The sequence below is a fragment of the Tiliqua scincoides genome, chromosome 9 (genome assembly GCF_035046505.1).
Source record: "Tiliqua scincoides isolate rTilSci1 chromosome 9, rTilSci1.hap2, whole genome shotgun sequence".
Classification (NCBI taxonomy): Eukaryota; Metazoa; Chordata; class Lepidosauria; order Squamata; family Scincidae; genus Tiliqua; species Tiliqua scincoides.
This window is the reverse complement of record NC_089829.1, coordinates 29,641,533-29,655,399: the sequence shown is the minus strand read 5'-3', so window position 1 is coordinate 29,655,399 and position 13,867 is coordinate 29,641,533. Positions and strand designations below refer to the sequence as shown.

At 44.2% G+C, this 13,867-nt stretch overlaps 2 protein-coding genes across 5 annotated transcripts in view; one reads left to right on the top strand and one right to left on the bottom strand.

The window, feature by feature from the left end:
- The window catches only part of RPGRIP1L (RPGRIP1 like), a 91,455-nt gene extending 80,359 nt beyond the window's left edge, over positions 1-11,096 (bottom strand). For 3 of the 4 annotated variants that reach the window (XM_066637026.1, XM_066637027.1, XM_066637028.1), the window contains exons 1-5: positions 11,009-11,096; positions 7,517-7,608; positions 6,845-6,989; positions 4,771-5,069; positions 3,061-3,169 (exon numbers count right to left, since the gene is read on the bottom strand). In XM_066637026.1, the coding sequence (XP_066493123.1) occupies positions 3,061-3,169; positions 4,771-5,069; positions 6,845-6,989; positions 7,517-7,601 (638 nt within the window). In that variant the 5' untranslated portion in view covers positions 7,602-7,608; positions 11,009-11,096. Of the gene's footprint in view, positions 1-3,060; positions 3,170-4,770; positions 5,070-6,844; positions 6,990-7,516; positions 7,609-11,008 lie in introns of those variants that run through there. The other variant, XM_066637029.1, reaches the window with a different exon arrangement.
- Positions 11,097-11,256: 160 nt separating this feature from the next.
- Positions 11,257-13,867, top strand: part of FTO (FTO alpha-ketoglutarate dependent dioxygenase) — a 294,785-nt gene continuing 292,174 nt past the window's right edge. Inside the window, exon 1 of the mRNA XM_066637383.1 lies at positions 11,257-11,423. Coding sequence (XP_066493480.1) covers positions 11,355-11,423 — 69 coding nt within the window. The 5' untranslated portion in view covers positions 11,257-11,354. The remainder of the gene's footprint in view (positions 11,424-13,867) is intronic.

The window sequence follows — 13,867 nt, the reverse complement described above, 5'->3', positions numbered from 1 at the left end:
GTGCTCCCTGGGGCATTTGGTGGGCCGCTGTGAGATACAGGAAGCTGGACTAGATGGGCCTATGGTTCTTATGTTCTCTCATTTCCTGACAACATTTGGAACACACAAGTCATTTTTTAGAAACAGGTTTCTTCCTCAAGCAATTGCAGATTTGTTTCACCTCGTTTTATGAAGGTAGAGCCTTGTTGTCTGTCTTTATTGCACCTTCTTTCCTCCATCATAAAATATTTTGTGATTTGACTACAGTTGGTACCCATTAACTTGACTAGACTATATATGGCCGCCTGAGTTTCTGTGACCATATGTTTGCTATCGAAAGTGACAGACACAGGTATCCAAAGCCAAGATCAAACACGCAGAGTTTATTCATTTATAATGTGGTGAAGTGGTGTATGTGAATTTTTCCTACAAGCACTAAAAAGGGGGGGATCACAATCGGGTGGATCATGAGAACTACACTATCCAAGTTATATTGCTACAAGTTTTTTGAAGCCAGAATTCATGAGCGGTTCTGTCCTCTTGCAATCCTGAGGGATGAACTAACATCTTTCCTAATTTGACCCTGAAAATAGTCCTGACTAATTTGTGGTAAGCCAGCCTGGTCTAGCAGGTCAAGACTGGTGTCCAGGGAGACCTGGGTCCTATCGAAAGTGGCAGACACTTTCCAATTCAGTCAAAAGATCCAGTACAAAAGTTGTATTTATGATGGGGCACAGCAGACCAAATCCTCCTGTTCAATTCCACCCATCCTCTGAGGCCAGCAGGAAAGGTTTTGCACACCTTGCCAGAGAAATGCAGATAGTAAGTGTGGGAAAGAGACTTCTCCGCTGCAGAGCCCAGGATGCTGAACTCCTTGCAGTGGGACCAGTGCTGGGGTGCCCGGGACGAATAGCATAGTTGGTGGGAAAGGTAAGCACAGCAGGCACGTCAATGTGCTATGTAAATGGCCCCTCCCACTTGCCATTGGAGCCAATCTGGGCAGCAATGGCAATGTACAGGTGCTTGCTGAACCAAACAGCACCTCCTGCATGTTGCTGTCCAGAATGGTTCTGATGGCAAATGGGAGGGACTGCTTATTTACAGCAGTACTTACTGTTTCGAAACCCCCCACCCGCTATGCTACTGCCTGGGACAAAGCCCTGTACTAGGCCCCTCCATGGTACCCCTCCCCATCATACATCACCTTCCAGATGGTGTACTGGAACTATTTTCAATTTCAAAAACCTGGATGTGAGGGCAATATGGCTGCGACATCTGTCACCCCATTGATTGCCAGGGTTGATTCGGCTGATCTGGCAGGCTAAGTGGGTGGGTGACCCCTTCCTCCCTCACCACTCCATGTGTATTCCTCCCGAAGCTGCATGCTCGGTGGAAGAGGATGTCCATCCCAGATAGAAGGAGTGTACTGTTCTTCAGTCAAGGGTATATGATAGCTGGGAACTAGCACTGCTACAAGGTACTGAGAATTCAGTGGTTAGCCCAGCCATGGAGATCCTGTGATTGGTGTGGGGTGTGGGACCCATAGCCAGAGACTGCTGCAGACAACCCCAACACCAACCCTGTCTGGGAGATCAGGTTAGTCCCTTCTTTGTTGGTCTTCTAGCTTTGGTTGCTTGACTTTCAGAGTTACTCCACAATAGTGCTCCTGCACCACTTTTTTTGTTGCTGCTGTTTGAAAATTGTTTCACTGCTACTAATAGCTATTGATTTATGATGTGAGCTACAAGCGTGCCCCCATATCCGTTGGGGTTCCATTCTGGAACCCCCTGTAGTTACCTGGAACAGCAGATATGCTTGCCCCCCCCCCCCAAACTCTGGAGTTGAAGGGTTCTCTGAGCTTGGCAGGGAAAACAACATTTCTTCCAGTTTCATGGAGAAGCCACAGGACTTCCTCCAGGGCTTTCCTGGGCACCCCAATGCCTGAGTGTGCATTTAAAACTTCACTTCCTTTTCTCTGTGAAGTCAGAGGTTGCATTATTTTCCCTCCTGAGCTCAGTCTGAGCTCAGCAGTGGCTGCAGACGGACACCCGTGGCCCCTACCGAGCTCAGAGGACCCTCCAGAGGGGGTACAGGTGAGGGGCCTGGACCCGATCTACAGATATAGGATCTGCAGATATGGGGCCACCCCGTACTTCAAGCCTTGTGTTCAGGGTGGAAAGGTAGGATAAATTTTAAGAACTCACATAAATAGATAAAAAACCTTGGAACCACCCCCTGCCCAAGTATGTAGTGCATTTAGTGTAAACCATAGTCTATTCAAGCAGGACTGCTACATTTGCACCCATGCCAAGTACAAAAGTAGGTGCAGTGCTAAGGAAGGTTGCAATCTTGTGCACACTTCTGGTGTGGAAGCCCCATAAAGTCCCAGTGGAAAAGTGGGATTTCTTTCTGAATAAATATGCATGGGATTGTGCCGTAAGTAACTTAAATATCAGAATGTGTAACAAACAAAGCTTGTCATTGGGCACAACTCACTGGGAAATACTAAAGGGAACATTCAATGGGCCTCATGCAACTCAGTTTGACTTTTGTCTAGACCAGGCGTGCCCAAACGCCGGCCCGGGGGCCACTTGCGGTCCTCGGGGGCTCCCAATCAGGCCCTCAGGAAGCGCCAGTCTTCAATGAACCCCTGGCCCTCCAGAGACTTGCTGGAACCCCTGTTGGTCTGATGCAACTGCTCTCAGCATGAGGATGACTGTTCGACCTCTCACCTGAGCTGTGGGACGAGGGCTTCCTCCACTACTTGCTGTTTCAAGTCTGTGATGCAGCAGTGGCAGCGAAGGAAAGACTGCCTTCGCTACCTTTTTATAGGCCTTGAGTTACTGCAAAACCTTCATTCATATAAGTTCCATCTCTAATAAATTCATTTATGTAAATTTATTCAAATTTTAAATGTAAATTAGTTTTTCCCCCAGCTCCCAACATAGTGTCAGAGAGATTATGTGGCCTTCCTGCCAAAATGTTTGGACACTCCTGGTCTAGACAGTTAATTGACTGACAACACAAGACAAAGAAAAAATCCTCAGGAAGGAGAACAGAAAAATAAAAAAAAGGTCATACAGGTTTCCTATCTCTGCTCTTGCTTCCTCGAGTAAGCTGTGTCCATATTTCGGGGGCAATGCCTGCGGGGACTTCAAAGATCTGATTTCTACATCCTGCAATCTCATTCCTGAAAGAAGAGAGGGAGGGTGACAGAGAGGTATATTCAATACAAAAGTAAAAAATAGTGGTGCATCATACATACTGAGCATTATTGTTCCTTCAAAATTTGTAAAGTGAGGTACCTGGATATGAACAGCTTGGTGCCTGGGAGAGGGTTTCTGTGAACAGAGCAGAGACTCTGTCCTGCAAGAAAAAAATTCCTGACTGCTCACAAACCTAGAAGAAGCCCAGGCATCTAGCTCTTGCCTTCACTGAGAGCAGAATGACATTCTTTGTAGGTCCTCAGAGTCCAACTCCCAAAGCAGCATGGAGATCACAGATCAGGTTAGAGCCCAGGTTTTAAATAAAGAAGCTTCCAGGCTTAAATCCTGGCATTTCCTGGCTAAGAAACAACCCAGTCTGAGAACCCTGGAAAGTCACAGATACTCAGTGTTGACAGTACTGAGCTAGACGGACCAATGATCTTCCTATATATACTATGTATTTTGAGCAAGAAGTCGGACCTGCCCTCCACAGCTTAAACAGTATAATGGGTGTCCTGGTGCTCTCCCTTCCCATGGATTATTTACAGGTAGCTGTTTTGTGCATAAGACAGCACACCATTTTAAGAGACATTCCCTCTTCTCTCTATTACAGGAAAGAATGCCTCCTTTAAGATGATGCAATAAATATTTATAAGAATGGCTTCTTTAAAATGATGCAATAAACAAAAATGCAAATTTAATAGACTGCTTAATATGGGGTTCTCAAACAGGGGCATCATGACGCACAAGCCTGAGAGCCTGAGCCCCTGAACCCTTTAGGGGCAGCGGAAGGCCATGTGTCAAGGACTTTGTGGCATCCCCCTGTTAGTAACACCCCCCCCCGTCCTGTTAGTGATGTAATCCTGTGGACCGCATTGCTGCTCCCCCCGCCAAGACTTACCTTGGGAGTTTTACCCCCAAGAAGTTTAAGAACCCCTGGTTTAATCTATTAAAGCTCATGTGATTGATTGAAATGTCTTTGATCAGGGACAACACAACATCTCCACCATCTCCTATCTACATCAATTAGTGGTGTCTGGATTAAGGTTGGTTTTGCTTGGGACAAGCAATGCATATGACCAAAGGATGTTGATTTTTACTGAATTAAGACTCTTGATCCATCTATAACGCAATTCAAACATGTCTACTCCGACTTAGTTCAATGAGACTTACTAGGTAAATGTGTACAGGATTGCTGCCCTAGTTTAGCATTATCCAATATCAACTGGCAATAGCTCTCCAGGGTTCTGGGCAGGGGTCTTCTACATGCAAAACTATTCCCTGTCACTGACTGGGCTATGTCCCCTCTCCAATAACATACACACCTGCTTGGGACTGAGCAAGTATTGTCTACCCTGACCTGCAACAGCACAGGTCTTTCCCAGCTTCAATTGGAAGGGATGGGGGCTGACACTGGGGCCTTTGGCATAGAAAGCATGTGCTTGTGGCTGCACTATGGGGCTCTATCTGCCCAAGGGGCCTGACCAACACAGTAATACTTAAGGCCCCAGGGACCCTAAATTACAAGTCAAACATTTAAGCTTTTGGAAGGACACGGCTTAAAATGGGCATCTCAGTTGATCACCTTTCTTGGCCCGCTCTTGGCCTCCCAAGCCCTCGCTGACTTTCTTGAGTCCCGTGTTGATGCGCGCCTGGACGTAACTATAGGGCATATTCCGTTGCCCCTGAAGCTGCAGCTGCTGCTTGGTCGAGATGAGACGATTGCGGATGCCCTCGTTCTGCTTCTCCAGGTCCCGGACTTTCTCCTGCAGCTGCTCTATCATTTCCTCCATCTCCACATCCTGGCCCAGCCGCTTGGGGCCGCCACCGGCCTGCTCAGCTTTCTTCTTGTCGTTAACGAGCCGTATTAACTTGGTGGCCATTCTGCAAAGAGGAGGGGTCGGGTGGAGAGAGAAATATAACATATATAAGATGGAAAGAAAAAAAGAAAAAAAAAAAGAGCCAGCATAAAAAGCATTCTGTTGAAAGGAACGTAATCACTGTGAAGACTTCAGTACAGAACCTGAATAATAAATTTCAGGTTTTGATATAACTATTACTGCCTGTGAAGAACTCTTTGAAGATAATTGAAACCACTGGGTAGCAATCTGCTTTATAGCACTGACAAATAACAGTTTCCTTAGGCTTATCATTTAAAGTTTAGTAAAGAGGGAGGGACACATATTTACTCCATATGCTGCTCAAATTTGGAACGCATGACCTTCTAGAGGAACTCTGCACACTGTTAAGTATAGTTACAGATAGGGGATGTGGTGGGGCCATGTTGAAGAGCTATAGTCCCACATGATATTAAACCAGCCAATGCATGCTTACAATATGCAACACATTCCATCGGGACAGAGCTTCCAGTCTGAAGAGGGAAAACGGGGGAGGGGGTGGAGAGCATATTTCAGTTCTAAAAACGAGTAGGTGGGCAGGCTTAAAGTCAGGCTCTTAATAGTTCGTGTCGCCTTGTTACATCTTAAGCTTAGCAAATAATACCAACGTGCTTAAGAGAGGTTTTATAGTTAGCCGTAGGATATAATTAGAAGCAGGAGGCATGGTTTTCATCTAGTTCTAAAAGGATACAAATTTTTTGCTTTTGGCATCTTGAGAGTTGTACATTTGATTTCTCTTAGTTTTGATAAACATGGGGAAGCCAGAACAAAAGATGGGGAGGGCATATGGGGGTGGCTGGGAGGGTGATGTAATATATAAGAGCAGAAAACACTTCCAGCAATGAACTGCAAAAGGGGGGCAAAGAGAGAGGAGCGGTAGTGAGGGTAGGGAGGGACTTGGCTTACGAAGAAAGAAAAGGTGGCTTTGATGGAGGAGAGAAGCTCAAGATTTTTACAAAATTGGTCGCACATCTTCAAGAGCTCAGTCTCGTTTATAGAGGGTGTAGGTTCTGCTGAGGTCCAGAAGAGAGTCTGAAAATAGACACAGACTCAATTCATTTGAATGGATTCCCTTGATTTTAGGACAGTTATACTCACATGCTTGTGAGTTAAAAGAACAGAAGCACATGCATGCTTGTGTGTGCGCACAGGAAGGCGAGTCAGGGCAGAAGGGAACATTAATAGCTTTGGGATGTCACAAAACAAGTTACTTGCCTGTAAGCTAAATTTTAAATGTTTAGAAGAAACACAAAGCCTATCTGCAAAGGAAGTGCATATATAAAAAAAAACAAACACCTTTTTTATTGGCTAAGATTGATTAAATAATGGTGGGGGCACAATACTGCATCCGTCTCTCATACAGGTGATAGAAAAACTGTTCAGGAGACTACATAAAGGTCGCAGCTCAAGAATTCCTCTTCTTATTAAGAATATTTATATACCACTTTTCAACAAAAATGTTCACAAAGCGGTTTACAGAGATATCAAATGACTAAATGTTTTCCTGTACCCAAAAGGCTCACGATATTAAAAAACGATGCAAAAAAACAGTAAACAGGCACTAGAAAAGACACTATGTTGGGGTGGACAGTTATTCTTCCCCTGCTAAATATAAGAGGAGCACCAGTTGGAAAAAGTGCCTCTTTCCCAGTGTGAAGGGTAAAATAACCACCATTTACTGGTTTTGGTTCATGACCAGGAACATATCCCAAACCTTGTGTGTTAGAAACAACCTTTTGAAAAAGGACGAGGCAATCTGACCTTTTAATTTTGTCCTCCTGCTTATGTGCATGTTGCTTAAGTAAGATGTTCTCTTCATGCAAACGAAGGTATCGGTCTTCTAACTCCTCTCGGCTGATCCGGGACACAGCTTGCCGTGACTTCACATTCTGGGCAGATGGTGGTTCTACAAAAGATAAAGTTATATTAAGCTACCTACTTTGGCAGTAAGAAGATGGGAGAGCTTGACAAACATCCTGACATCACCAAACACAGATAAGCGTTTTGCAATCATTTGCAAACTGCTCTGCAAATCTTAAAATGCTATTCCCCCCCCTCCTTCCATAATGGGCTCACAAAGAACTCATATGAATGAATTTCTGCTTGCAAAAGGTCACAGGTTCAGTACTTTCCAGCAGGGTTGCTAAAGATCAATTTCAGAACTCCTGGAGAGCTACCAACAATAGAGGAAGCCAATGCTGAGGTAAATAGGCAATGATCTGTCTCAAAATAAGGCCGCTTCCAATGCCACTGACTATCTTTCTGTCCTCTGATGATGCCATCAAAATCAACACATTTCGAGTTCTATGCTCTCTAGAAAGTTTGAATCTCAATTTTGTAGTTCCCATTTCTACCACCTTCTAAGCAAACGTATCTAAAGGACTCATATGCACAGGGTTTATAGAAGCAACTGATCTAACAACTAGTACAAACCTTCAAGTCCTCCAATTGACCTGAGATTGAGACCTACATCTCTCACAGGCAGGTCCTCTGATGTTTCATCAGCTGCAGCAGACATGGCTGACCTGTGGATGAGAAAGTAGAAACAAAAAGTTTCTCTGTAATTCAAGTTACAATTATAGCAGACATTGTAAATTACATGAGATGAAATGAAAGGGAGAGGTAATGACAGATGCTTCATCTCCTGAAGAAGTCTTCTTTCAGCCCTCCTCCCCACTACACACAGACAACTCCAGGGGCATAATAAACTTCTCATAAGAACATAAGAACAGCCCCACTGGATCAGGCCATAGGCCCATCTAGTCCAGCTTCCTGTATCTCACAGCGGCCCACCAAATGCCCCAGGGAGCACACCAGATAACAAGAGACCTCATCCTGGTGCCCTCCCCTACATCTGGCATTCTGACTTAACCCATTCCTAAAATCAGGAGGTTGCGCATACACATCATGGCTTGTACCCCATAATGGATTTTTCCTACAGAAACTCGTCCAATCCCCTTTTAAAGGCGTCTAGGCTAGATGCCAGCACCACATCCTGTGGCAAGGAGTTCCACAGACCGACCACGCGCTGAGTAAAGAAATATTTTCTTTTGTCTGTCCTAACCCGCCCAACACTCAATTTTAGTGGATGTCCCCTGGTTCTGGTATTATGTGAGAGTGTAAAGAGCATCTCCCTATCCACTCTGTCCATCCCCTGCATAATTTTGTATGTCTCAATCATGTCCCCCCTCAAGCGTCTCTTTTCTAGGCTGAAGAGGCCCAAACGCCGTAGCCTTTCCTCATAAGGAAGGTGCCCCAGCCCCGTAATCATCTTAGTCGCTCTCTTTTGCACCTTTTCCATTTCCACTATGTCTTTTTTGAGATGCGGCGACCAGAACTGGACACAATACTCCAGGTGTGGCCTTACCATCGATTTGTACAACGGCATTATAATACTAGCCGTTTTGTTCTCAATACCCTTCCTAATGATCCCAAGCATAGAATTGGCCTTCTTCACTGCCACCGCACATTGGGTCGACACTTTCATCGACCTGTCCACCACCACCCCAAGATCTCTCTCCTGATCTGTCACAGACAGCTCAGAACCCATCAGCCTATATCTAAAGTTTTGATTTTTTGCCCCAATGTGCATGACTTTACACTTACTGACATTGAAGCGCATCTGCCATTTTGCTGCCCATTCTGCCAGTCTGGAGAGATCCTTCTGGAGCTCCTCACAATCACTTCTGGTCTTCACCACTTGGAAAAGTTTGGTGTCATCTGCAAACTTAGCCACTTCACTGCTCAACCCTGTCTCCAGGTCATTTATGAAGAGGTTGAAAAGCACCGGTCCCAGGACAGATCCTTGGGGCACACCGCTTTTCACCTCTCTCCATTGTGAAAATTGCCCATTGACACCCACTCTCTGCTTCCTGGCCTCCAACCAGTTCTCAATCCACGAGAGGACCTGTCCTCTAATTCCCTGACTGTGGAGTTTTTTCAGTAGCCTTTGGTGAGGGACCGTGTCAAACGCCTTCTGAAAGTCCAGATATATAATGTCCACGGGTTCTCCCGCATCCACATGCCTGTTGACCTTTTCAAAGAATTCTATAAGGTTCGTGAGGCAAGACTTACCCTTACAGAAGCCATGCTGACTCTCCCTCAGCAAGGCCTGTTCGTCGGGGCATAAAATACATTTGCAAAGCTATTCTATGTGTAATCGCATCGTTAAATATATGCTCTTGTGATCAATTTGTTGAAACAGATTTAGAAGCTCTAATTCTTGATAAACCTAGCAGTGTTTGAATTTGTATGCAATCAACAGGATTATTTGCAAGGGTTTGAACAGAAAATGAACTAAAAATGGTATCTGTTTCAGTCTGGATCCAAATTAGTAGTTTTGCATGTAAATAGAGTATTTTTTTTCTATTTCAGGACAACACTGTCAGCAAGGCTTAAAAACCTACTTCTAGATCACTCATTGGAAAAAAAGTGTTTTTTTTTAAAGAACATTTGTTGTATGTGTGTTCATGTGCGCATTTAAAAATATATATCTCATAAAGGTGGGGTTCTGATTTTGTCTTTCTAATTCTTGTCTATAGGATTTACTTCTAAGAAGACATGTCTAGGATCAGGCTGATAGTATGCTAAAAGCCAGGAAGTTATTAAGCCATTTCTACCCTATGTTGCATATACGCAAGAGGGATCAAATGTGTACGTCTGTGGCTGGGCAGAAATGGGTTAATTAAGCAGAAAGCAAGAAGTATTCTTTGGGTCAGTTTAGATGCTGGGCCGACCCATGAATGAAACTGTACTGAACTTCTTCCCCCCCCCCCCCACATGCACACACATTTCTGCTGTTAGAAATGTGTTGGCCGTTCTCAAGAGACATGGCATTCCCAGTTGCAACACTAGGAGCGAATAAAAGATAATGTGATTTCCTTTTAGTTTTAGGGTTCCTTTTTAGAAATCTTTATTGTCACTTTTATGCTGTTTTGGGGAACTACTCAACCAAAAGGCAGATAGAAGCATATATGTTTTCATAAATGTTAAAGCATGTAGACCTATATGTGTGTATGTATAGCACACACACACGGAAAGACTATATCTTGATTTCAACAATCAGAAACATTCTATGAAATAAATATAAATAAATATATGTATTTCATAGAATGAATTGCTTTAATACATGCAGGTATTAAAACGTACTCAGAAATGTACCATTATTACCAATGGGCTTACTCCCAGGTAAATGTCAAAAAGGATTGCAGTCCAAGAGAGCAAATGACACCCACACATGCCTGTTCAAAAGCAAGGCCCTGTGATTTGAAGAGGACTAAGAGACCAAGCCTATGCAAGTCTACTCAGAAGTAAGTTCCATTGCAATCAATAGTGCTTACTCCCAGGTGAGTGTGAATAGGATTGTAGCCTTAACCCACACTTACCTTGCAGTAAGCCACATTGATGATAATATGACTTACTCTGGAATAGACCTGCACAGGCTTGGGCTCTCAGTTGCTCCCATGTGAGCCGGTACAGGGTGCACCCTAAGGACACAATCATATCCACACTTACCTGGGAGTAAGCCCCATTGACGCTAATGGGACTTACTCCTGAGTAGACCTGCACAGGCTTGAGCTCTCAGGTGAGCCTGCACAGGGTGCAGCCTAAGAATGCAATCCTATTCACACTTACCCAGGAGTAAGCACCACTGACTGTAATGGGACTTACCCCTGAGTAGACCAGCACAGGTTTGGGCTCTCAGCTGTTCCCTATCCACATTTACCTGGGAGGAAGCCCCATTGACTCTAATGGGACTTACTTTTGAGTAGACATGCCAAGGACTGAGCTCTAAACCCCATAGGAAGGTGCACAGACACGCCTGCCTTGCCTCCCCCCCATCCCCACTCAGAGCCAAGCCTCTGGGGCGTGAGAACTAAGCCCCTTCCCTGGACCCCCCTCCAGGCCTCCCCATCACCCACTCACAGCCTCTACTTGGTCCTCTCCGCCTTCACCGCATCCTTCGTTAGCAACCGCCTCCGTTGCTACCCTCCTACAGCCACTTCCGGTTCCATGCAGGAAGCCGGAGACAGTTCACAACCGACTTTTTGCTTTGCCTGCTGGGAGTTGTAGTTGCCCAGGCGCTGAGCTATATGAGCTATAAGGAAATCCGGCATCCGGGTTCCATCGCACCGCGCTGCGGTGCATCTCGGGAATTGTGGTCCCCAATAGGAAGGAAAGTTGCCTGTACTGTTCTGGACTGGGGCAGAGAGAGGAGTAGTGGAAGGCTGGGGAGGCTGGACTGGCTGTTGGTAGGAGGGTCTTTCTTTGCATGCATGAATGCAGCATGAAGAGAAGGGGAGGAAGAGCTGCAGCAAGTGACAGAGAGAAAGATGCCAAGGTAAATCTCCTCCGGGTACAAAAATTGCATTGTGCATTTTGCATCGCACATGACTTGGTTGTAACCTGTGGTTGTGTCACACTCCCTGTCCTCTCACATCAGTACTGCCTGAGCACTTCCCCAACCCACATGTTATTACCTAACACAGAGATTTTCAACCACTGCGCTGTGGTGCGCACTGGTGCACTGTGAATGGTCCCCAGGCGTGCCATGGGAGTTTGGGGCGGGAGGGTCATTTATTAGTAGTGCCATTGAGGGATTGCACTGCACATTTTGCATCGCGCATGACTTGGTTGTATCCTGTGGTTGTGTAGCACTCCCTGACCTCTCACACCAGTGCTGCCTGAGCACTTTTCCAACCCACATGTTATTACCTAATGCAGCAGTTTTCAACCACTGCGCTGTGGTGCACACTGGTGTGCTGTGAATGGTTCCCAGGCGTGCCATGGGAGTTTGGGGAAAGAGGGTCATTTATTAGTAGGGCTGTTGAGGGATGTGAGCCTCCCGCTGGCAGTGTGGTGTACTTGTCAGTTGTCAAAAAAACTGATGGTGTGCCTTAACAATTTGAGCACCTTGTCAGTTTTCTCTGAGATGACAAATGATGAAAATTGCTGGCCTAACAGAACAGGTTTATGAGTGTTTCCTTAAGTAAAGCTCTACGGCGCTGCTTCTCAGTCCGTAGGTCGGGATCCACTAGGTGGGTCAGGAGCCAGTTTCAGGTGGGTCCCCATTTGTTTCAGTATTTTAGTTTTTAGTATATTAGACTTGATGCCAACATAGTATCCGTCCGCATTTGGGAGGTCTGTACAAGCTTTGATGGGTATGTGCAACTTCCTGGTTTTGGAAACAGGCTACCTCAGAATGCCAGATGCAGTAGAGGGCACCAGGATTCAGGTCTCTTGTCTTGTGTGCTCCCTGAGTCATCAGGTGGACCACTGTGAGATATAGGAAGCTGAACTAGATGAGCCTAGCCCTATGGCAGTGTTTCTCAAACTGTGGGTTGGGACCCACTAGGTGGGTTGCAAGCCAATTTCAGGTGGGTCCCCATTCATTTCAGTATTTTATTTTTAATCTATTAGACTTGATGCTACCATGGGATGTGACTGCATTTGGGGAAATGTTCCAGACCTGTACTTTTTTTTTTTGTATATACATTTTATTGAAATTTTCACAATACATTATATCTATAGTAGATCCAAAACATCAAGTTTCAATTCACTCCTTACATTTCTACATATTTTTCTTTACATCAATATAAATTTCATTTCCACTCCCCCCTCCCTCCCCACCCCGGACTTCCCACAACGTTTTAACCATTTATCATTTTATTTTTTTACCAAGATAAACTTTTGTTCATTGTATAGTTCTTATTAACATTCTAATAACATTAATGAACCCTTGACCTTCCAATTTTTCTCCAAGTAGGCTTCAAATTTATACCATTCCAAATGAAATTTCTCTAGCATTTCATCATTCAAACTTCTCGTAATTTTATCCATTTCCATCATATATATCATCTTTTGTAGCCATTCGTCTATATCAGGCACTTTTTCTTGCTTCCAATACTTCGCATATATCATCCTTGCTGCTGTCACCATATACCATAATAAAGTTCTATCATTGACTGCTATTACCTCTAAGTTTAAACCTAGCAAGAACAATTCCGGACTCTTATAAATTGTGTATCTTAATACCTTCGTGACCTCTATAAATATCTCTGACCAGAAATGCTTTGCTTTTTTACAAGTCCACCACATATGGTAGAAAGACCCCTCATACTCACGACATTTCCAACATTTGTTAGATAACTTATTATTCATATTTGCTAGTTTTTTTGGAGTTAAATACCACCTGTACATCATCTTATAACAATTTTCATTTATATTATTGCATATCGAGATCTTTAATGATTTCTTCCAGAGATGCTCTCAAGATGTCATCATTATTTCTTTATTTACATTCACTGCCCACTTCACCATTTGTACTTTTACAAGTTCATCTGCAGTGTACCATTCATTTATCAGTCTGTAGATCTTTGAAATTTGCTTTTTCTTTTCTCCCAGCAGTATCTCTTCTAGTTCAGAATTTTTTCCCCTAAAACCAACAGTTCTCTTATCTGCATCAAATAGGTCTTTAATCTGTCTGTACCCAAACCAGTCATACCTAAAAGTTAAATCGTCCTTTTTCTTTAATTCCACCTTCCCTCCCTCCATGTCCAAAATATCTTTGTACTGTAACCAATCTTCTCCTTGAGAGGTTGATGTCGGTTTTATAACTTCCGCTGGAACAATCCATAGCGGCTTTTTTTTCTCCCAGGCATTTTTTATATTTTTCCCAGACCATGTAAATACTCCTTCTTATGAAATGATGCATGAAGTGTCCATCCATTTGTTTTTTCCCGTACATGAAATATGCATGCCACCCAAAAATCTTATCATGACCTT